Here is a 9725-nt window from a genome sequence, read left to right on the forward strand (position 1 = left end):
TGCAGGTGTCATGGACTCAAGTGAAAGGGGAAAGCAACGATTTCCTCCCATGATCACTTTTGCTACAATATTGTTGAGGTTTTCATCATCAAATATCACTGCTTTGTTTCCTCCAAACAGGATATAATAGCCATGCTCCATCATCTGACCCACACTCAAGAGGTTTTCATCCAATCCTGGAACAAGCAGCACCTCTTGTATGTATCTTTTTTCATGCTGAGTCTTCACAACCAATGTGCCTTTTCCAGTAGCTTGCACAGGGTCTCCTGAGCCCATCTTGACTTTGCATGTTACTGATCTATCAATGTTGATCAGTTCAGACTCTTGAGATGTCATATGGTTGCTGCATGCACTGTCCACGAACCATATATTACTATCTTGCAGACTTGCAGAATGACAAGCATAGAACATGGTTCCTATGGTTACTCCTTCTTCCTTTGCATAGTTGGCTAATTATTTGTTACTGTAACTATCACAATCTTTTGCAATATGGCCAAAACGATTGCATTTTCCACATCTTGGTTTTCCTTTGTGCCTGTACAATCCAAAATGATGTTTCTGACAGACTTGACACTGTGGTTTTTCTCCAGCTTGACTGCTCCCTCCAACAGTGTTATTCCAGCTTGAATTGCTGTAGCTATTCAGAGTTCTGTTTGGAGTCCAATTTGATCCCCTCCTGTCTTGTGGTTGCCACTTTTGAGTAGGTCTGCCTTGGAAACTCTTGTGAGAATTGTATCCTTGATTGTTTCCAACTTTTAAACTGCTAAAGGCTTTTTCTGTTCCTCTTAGCTTATCCCTTTCATCATGCAGATCCTCCCTCTTATCATATACCTTAACAGAAGCAATGACTTCTTCTGCTCTTAGAACTTCAAGATCTCGTGTCTCTTCAATGATTGACACAATGGACTTATATCTTCTGCTTAGACTCATTAATAGCTTCTGCACAATTCTGTTTTCTGAAACATCTTCACCTAATGACTTTAGGTTGTTTATAGTTGCAAAGAATTTAGCTAAATAACCATCTAAGCTTTCACTTTCTGACATTCTCAAATATTCAAAGTCTGCTCTCACTCCTTGAAGTTTCACTGCTCTAACCTTTTTATCCCCTATGAATTCTCTGCTTAAAATCTCCAAGCTCCTTTTACAGTCTTCTCGTTTCTTATTCGTGGAAAAAGATCGTCTGTTAATGCTCCTTGTATGAGGCTTAATGCCTTAGCATTCTTGATTTTGTTTTCTCTGGAGATAGTGGATGTTTGCAGTGAAGAAATCTCAGCTTCACTCTCTTCATCGCCTGATCCAGTTGCAATCTCAGATGATTGATGAGATTTTGCTTCAACTTCTATTACGTCCCATAGATCAAATGCTATGAGGATTGTCTCCATTTTTACAGCCCAAAAATCGTAATTTGTGCCATTGAACTGTGGAGTTCTTAGATCTCCTCCACCAGAGCTTGATCCAACCATTGTTAAGAATAAACAGTTTTAATCAATCTGTTTTCACAGTTTACGCCCCTCTCATGAATCAAAGAAGCTCTGATACCATGTTTAATTTCGTTTCTTGAGAAGAAAAGTTTGTAGCAGAGGTCTGTATTTTTGAGAAGAAGAGAAGAAGAAGAGCTTGTATTTTTTTTCTTTTTTTTATTCTGATACAGGAATCCTGCTTTTATACACGTTACATAATCAGTTCATCTCAACCATTCATCAATTGATGACTAAGATTTGTACACATGCAGGAATTAGTTGTAACAGAATTTAAAACAGAAATAACAACTTTTAACTACTTTAACTGTTTCAACTGTTTTAACTGACTTCAACAAAATCTTCTTCCCTTACTTCCTTCTTCACGTTATAGCTTCAGGATTACCATCTGAAGCTTTAAAACCACGTAACCAGCTTAACTTTCAACAGATGCTACCTCTTATCAGTCAGTTGCCAGAAAACCTAAGCTAGTGTTTGGTATGCGGGGTAATGATAAATAGGGTATGATAATGTTTTTCGTGAAGTTGTTTGATATATCTTTAGATATTACAAAAATTAATTTTTATGGTGTCTAAAGTTGTTATGGTGGTGAAATTTTTGTACTAAAAAGGGCATGAGAAGCTTGTCCAATGCTAACAAAGGTTAATCTAGTTAATTTAAGTTAATATAAAAATAAAAAATTATAGTTTTAAAATCTGACTTGAGGTTGAACGACTTGAGTCCAAACCTGGATTCCGGGTTGAATTGACCATTGACTCGAGTCAACATAAAAATAAAAATAATTATTATTATAGTTTTCAAACTTGACTTATCAGGGGTTGACCCGAGACAAGGCTCAAGTCATAAGTTGGGTTAACCAGTGACCTGGGTTAACCTTAGGATAAAAATAGTTATTATTATAGTTTTAAAACCTGACTCAAGAGTCGACTTGGAATTAGGCTTGATCCATCAAGCCCCGGTCATAGGTTGAGTTAACCATTGACTCAATGTAATAATAAAAATAGTTATTATCATAGTTTTAAAGCTTGATTCGGGGGTTGACCTGAGACTAAGCCTGAGTTACGAATCAGGTTGACCATTAACCTATGTTAATCTTAAGATAAAAATGATGATTATTATTATTATTTTAAAACTTGACTCAAGGGTCGACTTGGGGCTAGCTAGGCTTTATCAACCAGGTCCGGGTTGACTATTGATTTAGGTTAATGTAAGGATATAAATGGTTATTATCATAATTTTATAACTTAAGTAAGGGGTCGACCCGTGGCAAAACCCATATAATAGGCCAAGATGGTTAACCTAGGTTGACCCAAAACAATATAAAAATAAGAATGATTATTATCATAGTTTCAAACTTAACTTAAGGGTCAACTCGAGATAAGGCCCGAGTCATGAGTTGGGAGAGACAACTCGGATTGACCTAAATTAAAAAATAATAATCAAAACAATTTCATTTTGACCCCCCTCCACACACACACACATATATATATAAGTCGATAAATATTTTACTCATGTTTTATCTCTGTTTGACCAAGTAATAGATTGAACTGAGGTTTTGACTAAATCAGGTTGGATCAATCTTTTTTTTTTGGTTTTATAAGACCTTAACTAGTTCAAATCTTATTTCTACCGAGTCTCGTCTAATGTCTATCAGATATAAAATAAAATAAATTATTTAGTTCCACCCAAAACACATCAATTATAAAATAAAACAATTATTTATCCAGTACAATCAATACTTACCGGTATACCTAAGACTACCTAAGGGATTCGCTATTGTGTAGTCGCTGGTTTTTCATTTGTGACCACTTTACGTTGATTGTTTTTTCACAGCAGTATTGCGCTCACGAGGAACGGGGGAGGGAGGGGTGGAGCAGCTGCTGCAAGTTGTGCTGTTTCAAAAACGACATAGAAACCTTCCAATTCATATAGCAAAAAGAAAACACAAGACCCCTATCATAATATTAATATCACGAATGCATATTATTGAATTGAACGTATGTATTTTTATATACAAATGGAAAGAATCAAAGGAATTAGAGCCAGAGGGAAGAAAATTTACAACTACAACTACAATTGTATAAAGATTTGAACAAATGAATAATGATACAGCAGCCTATCAAGCATTGTCATTTTCAGTCCTGATGACATATGATCAAAAATTGAGGAGCCACGCCTAGACTGGGATGTCTTCAGGGAATGCTTTTCTGGGCATATGCAAATCAGTTTCAAAACAGTAGAACGTTGAGAAATTCTTGCACCTGGGAGCATGCTAGTTGGTTTTACACATGCACTCTGGACACCTCGGTTGTCTATAAATACTTCGACCAAAACCCCGTATCAAAACACTCTGACCTTCCTCGATCATCTTTCTTGCTCTATCTTCAAAACTTTTCCAGCCTATGGTGCTATTCTCTGACAAAATTGCTGCTAGCATTTTCTTGTTAGGCCGCAGGGTAGGGGCATGGCCACCACCATAGTAAGTGCGGAATCCAGATACTAGGGATGAGAGTTGGCTCCCAGAATCAGTCATGGCAAAGACATCTGCAGTTGCACAGGCGATAAAATCCAATGCTGCTAGCTGCAACCAAAGCAGTTCTCTAAAATTTCAATGCATAAATAGTTCCAGAACACTTGTCACGCAGAAATTTGCTGAGTATTTTCAAGTTGAACATGCCCAAAGAATAGTTGGATACCTGTGAAGAGAAATTCCGAAAAGGTGCAAGCTCACTAGGTGTCAGGAGAGTTTCCTTTGTGACTAAGTTGGGATAGAGGCTCGTAAATGAATGCATCCTAGATTTGCCCCCATATATACGAGAACTAGCAAGATAAATGTAAGTTCCACGTTTGAATCCAAGACCAGCAAGTACAAGTGCGGCTTCTTCAGGTGTTAATGGGCATCTCCCCAAGTTTCTCAACTCTGATGAAGAGACGGGCCTGCAAACATAAGTGATGTGAAAGAGATGGATTCCAGATTAAGATTATCTATTTAGAGGGAGTACGTATGAGTAAAAAAGCTGAAGAAATTCGTACTTGGAATGTTTCAAGCGTTCAATGAGCAGAGGGAAATGACTTTCTCTGTAGGCTTGGAGTTCCCTTTTCTCCTTCTCCCCTCCTCCAAAATCACACAAGGAGTAGGCAATCATATCCACTTCAAACCTCAAGTGTAAAGCAAGATATTTGGATGGACCTCTTTCTGAATCATGTTTTTTTGAGGGACTGCCTGGCAGAAACTCTCCAGCAAGTTGTTTATCCAACATCCTCTGTGCAGTATCATACTTCCTTATCCTCCTGATCAACAGTGAACCAGCTTCTTGGATTTTTGGCACAAACTTCAATGCATGGAAGTTACATTTGCACCTTAATTTCTGGAGAAGATTCCAATCATCACAAAGGCAATATAATAAGGTATAAATGCTGCTGCTTTCATATAATGCAATAATGAAACTATAAATAATGCTACTTTCATATAAAATAAATTACGATTGCTTTCATATAAATGAACACTTCCGTAGTAAGTGACTATGCGAGTAACTATCTGTCATATTCTTTGAATGATTGCAGAATTTGTCTCTGAACTCCAGTATCATTTTCATTCATGATGTAATCTATTTTCGACTGTTATAGATAGGTTACAACCAAGCAACATACTTCAGAAAAAAAGACCTTGCGAGGGGATTCTTGTTAGCATCGAGCTCTTTATGTCTAACATCTCTCATGTAATATTTGAATCTCTAAGTAATGTTCTTTACCTGAAGTCTAGAAGGTAATGGATCAAATCCAAGCCGGTTTCCGAATCCAAGAAGGTGGACAACTCCATTCTGCAGCAGGAGAGGAAGTACCTTTGTAAGGTAATCAATGGGCTTTGCCTCCTTCACAATGACCGCATCAGTTATCTAACAAAAAGCAAGATAAAAAAGAGATATAAGGTAATGATCAGAAATAGCCGCTGCCTTCAGAGTAAGCATGTAGAAACCAAGACGATCACACACTAGGCTACCGATTGCTTCAATATCTAGCGACTTCAAATGAGAAGGAAGATCCTTTACGAGATTCACTTCATCCTTCATGACATTCACAAAATATTCCTCTTGATAGATATCACCGAATTGGCTGCGTTTCCATAAAGTGAAAGAGGTGAGATTTTTGCAGATATATACTGAATTGCCATGCTCAGTTCATGAAGAAGATAGGGATATAGATGTTTAAATATCATTGAATAACAACTTAGCTTCCCTTTAAAAATAATATAAGCTAGCTTTTTATGAAAGAAAAGGTAGTTCATGAAGCAAACTGCATTTCAAACACAGAATAGACTAACAATCATCTTTTGAACGGATTATATGAACAGTGACCACATTCAGATATAACATGGAAAGAAGTCAGTAATACAGATTAGATGAAGCAATTTGTATGATAATATCAGACCTCGGATCTTTCCATACGTTGCTGTAAAGAAATCTGGGAAGAACTAGGGTTGCATTAAGTAAAGATGCCAGGGCAACGGCATTGCATATCTGCAAGGAGTAACAATAGTGTCACTGAAATATGTAATGGCAATTCTGATATCAAGGATGGTCAGTTTGGGATTGTGACGACGGTTACGGTTTAAAGTGCTTTTTTATTTAAAAATATATTAAAATGATGTTTTTTTTTTTTTCAAAATCATGTTTAAGATCAGCATATTAAAACGATCTGAAAAACATTTAAAAATAAAATAAAATTTAAAAAACACAATTTTAACTTCAAAAAAATCAAAGATAATAACTATATTTAGCTAAGGTTATCAAGATTCAAATATTAAAAATTCCTTCTAAAAAACTTGAATGCAGTGCTACAACTTGTACTCAATTTAGAAAAAAGGCTATATGCAGTGTCCAGATTTTGAAAACTAATTTACAAGGATTAAGAACAACAACTATGTAAGATTTAAAACATCATATCTTAATGATTGCTCATTCCAGACAATCTGTTATGGTATTTCCTCTTCATGGATGACTCAAACACCAGACATAATTCATCAGTTCCCTCTTAACTACTGGAGAATTTGAAGGTAAATCCGACATCATACGTTACCCATACACGCTTAAGTTCCACATCATTTCAAAGGCATGCTTTAGGTTCTTCCATGAACACTTTCCAACCTTTAGCCATCTACAAATTCCGCTCTTCTAATATGTGAAAGTCTAAGAGAAAAAAAAGTTAAATCCCCTTATGGAACTTATAACTCATTTTCCGAGTACTAAATCCAATTTACAAGACCTTTTATATGTTTCAAAAATGGAAACAGATAAAAAAAAAAAAAAAAAAAAAAGCGAGCTATTTTATCCTCATAAATCATATTCATTTAACCAAACTTCACGTGGATATAGACATGATGTGAACTATCACCAAAATGAGATTTTTCACTGGATAAGTAAGAACCATAAACTGAAACACCCAACTATTTCAACATATATATGCCTATCTGATCTATGATTTTTGATTCATTGATTTTTGTTTGTCTGCTTGTTTCACCAATTTGTCATAACAACCGCAAGTGTATTTGCCTTACATAATGACTGATTGATATTGATTTTGTGGAAGATCGTGTGATGTTTACATGAAAATACAACTCCAGGATCAGAGAAGCTCAGTACAAACCTTATTGGTCATTTTATCAAGAAGAATGTAAGCAGTACTTCATAAGCAAATACATAATGCTAAATGATTAAGAATCCTGCCATAAATAACAGTAATCCATGCAGGACTCTACAGTGAGATAAAAGACATCATGGACATGAATCTTAAGTCTGAAAACAAATTGAGATGCGTCAACCAATGAAATAAGACACTTCACAAAGTAAATTATTAAAACAACATGAACCTAGGTGTGTGAAAGGTTTAGAAACTTACAGCTACTCTTTGTTGATTGAGACCACCATTTGCACTGACCATTATGTATCCATTGCTTTTGTCAGGTTGCCCTGTCTCCACAAATTATACTTAATTATGGTACTTCTGGTCATTTAATTTCCCAGATTTTATACTGTCAGTCTGTCACTCTCTGTCATCATACACCAAACATTACTTTCACACACACATGAACACAAAAAAGAAAAGATTTTAATACCTGATTTCTCTGATTCTTTTCTATCTGCACATGGTTTCCATAAAGATGCCTTCCATGGTTCCTCCCAGAAATTTGAGGGCTCTTGCTTTAACTCTTTCTAAAGCAGAGGACGTTTCAGGTTTATGACATTATATTTCAAAAACTCATCTAACATGAATTTGTTGAATATAAAAATTTGGAAGCGAACCTCTGCTAGGGCACTGTAAGCCAAGTTTTGGAGACGACCATACATCTGGACTGGTGGTTCTTCTTCATTGGCATAGGCAGTTCTACCTCCCTTTACATTCAAGAATTACCAATTAATTAGCATCATTTAGGTAACTGTCTCAAACACTTGACCCCTTAACTTACGGAAATTTTCATGTTGGGAGCTAGAAAAGAAAATTTGTGCCGGATCGTATGCGATACATGCAGAGAACTAACTAAAAATACATGGATCTTTCAGATTTAATGATAGACTACGAGATTTTTTCCTTCTAAGAAATGTCCAAAAAGAAAAGGGAAAATACAAGGTTCATGGTCGATTATGTGATGGAAGAAGCCATGGCGATGGGTGCACTTACATAATCATGAAAAAAAAAAAAAAAAAAAAACTTGCATGGCTTGAACATTACCACTAGTCCCAGGCTCCCCAGCTATGTTAGCTGATAGCAGAATTGGAATGTCAATGCAATGAATTGTATGCTGTAAACTGTGAATGATCATGAGTAGAGTTGTATAGACCACATTAAGTGAAGTTAATTAGTGCTGTAAATGATGAAAACAACTCGTAAGAACAGATTTCCAACACCGTCATTGTTCCAATCCTCATGTTACTTGAAAATGCAGTGTGTTAGTCACCACAGTGCTATAAGAACACAGCATCATACCTTAAGATCACTTGATGTCCTTGAGGGTGAACTATTTTGAAGATTTATCGAATCAAAAAGTGACACCATGAAAGAATCAAGCAGAAAAAGAGACCCCATCAATGTAAACATAAAAACAATTGACTTAACATGCTTACGGAACCACAAATGCCTTTTCCCAACATAAACTGCCTTGCAAGAACCAAGCTTTCCATACTCATGTTTCAAATCATGAAGCAAGGCAACTTTTGTTTTCCAATTATTGTCCCCTCCTGACAATCTCCTCCCAAGGATAGGATCACTACCAGGCAAGCATTCTGAGCTTCTTGTGTGATAATCTTTCACATTCACCACGTCGGGACGTGGACTTCTAGGGGATCCTTGCTTCCCCATTATAGCATCACCTCTCTCAAATCTCAATAAAGCTTAACCAGTTAGAGTAATAACAAGATGCCACCACAATCTCTAACACGCACAGCACGACTAAGAAATCTTATTTTCTTGATAATTGACGAATTAATAGAAAATCACTTTCTCAAGCAACCATTACAAGAAACCTGAGCAATCTACGTTCACATCAATATCAATGTTGAAAAATATAAAATTCTATTTTCAAGAAACTGCAAAATATAAATTGCTTTCAAGACGACAACTACAAGAAACCCTCTCCACGCCTGCATCCCTCTATCTCTTAACAATGACCCACCAACGCATTAGATGAAATAAACAAAGTTCAAGTTCGGTGACGCATTGAAATCGTGAATTAGAAAATTTGTGATCGATGAAACAAGAACATCCAGAAATAAATTAAAAGCGAAGCCAAGGAGTTGGTGACAGTGGTTGTATGTATCCATGGATGAGTGAGATATAAGAGCTGAAAACTCAGCACCACTTTCCAAACTAATTACCTTGTAAACGAAGATTCATATCTGCAACAGCTACTTGCCACCAAACCCAACTACAGCAGCAGCAACACATTCTCTTGGAGCTTTTTCTTCTGTCGTGTGCAGATACAAAGAAGAAGAAGAAGAAGAAGAAGAAGAAGAAGAGATAGAATCATATGTGGCGGTGCAAAATGAAAGTTGCAAGGTTTGGTCAATTTGGCGGACGCTATATCAAATTCATAACTAACGGTGGAGGGAACCGTCGGGAAACACTGTTTATAATTAAAATTATAACTAACTTTTAAAAAAATATTGACTCTACTGTAAGAAAAATCTGATTCTACGTTAACTTGATAAATACTTTAGTTGTTAAGTTAATTTACATTATCATCACTTTTATAAA

The 9725-nt window shown here is 36.1% G+C and overlaps 1 protein-coding gene across 6 annotated transcripts; it reads right to left on the minus strand.

Moving 5' to 3' along the window:
- Window positions 1-3437: 3437 nt before the first annotated feature.
- On the minus strand, window positions 3438-9034 carry LOC118051872 (O-fucosyltransferase 8). Of its 6 annotated transcripts, none has more exons than XM_035062620.2 (10): window positions 8460-9031; window positions 7778-7867; window positions 7591-7687; window positions 7374-7444; window positions 5907-5995; window positions 5471-5591; window positions 5231-5374; window positions 4512-4846; window positions 4175-4415; window positions 3438-4059 (listed from the first exon to the last, which is right to left on the minus strand). In XM_035062620.2, exons 1-10 carry the CDS (start codon window positions 8829-8831, stop codon window positions 3751-3753), a joined length of 1869 nt encoding a protein of 622 aa, XP_034918511.1. In that variant the 5' UTR covers window positions 8832-9031; the 3' UTR covers window positions 3438-3750. The 6 variants fall into 6 exon arrangements, with proteins under 6 accessions (XP_034918511.1, XP_034918512.1, XP_034918515.1 ...); XM_035062621.2 differs by having other exon boundaries at window positions 5528-5591; window positions 8460-9022; XM_035062624.2 differs by having other exon boundaries at window positions 8205-8591.
- Between the last annotated feature and the right edge of the window lie 691 nt (window positions 9035-9725).

This window comes from Populus alba, chromosome 11 (assembly GCF_005239225.2).
Source record: "Populus alba chromosome 11, ASM523922v2, whole genome shotgun sequence".
Classification (NCBI taxonomy): Eukaryota; Viridiplantae; Streptophyta; class Magnoliopsida; order Malpighiales; family Salicaceae; genus Populus; species Populus alba.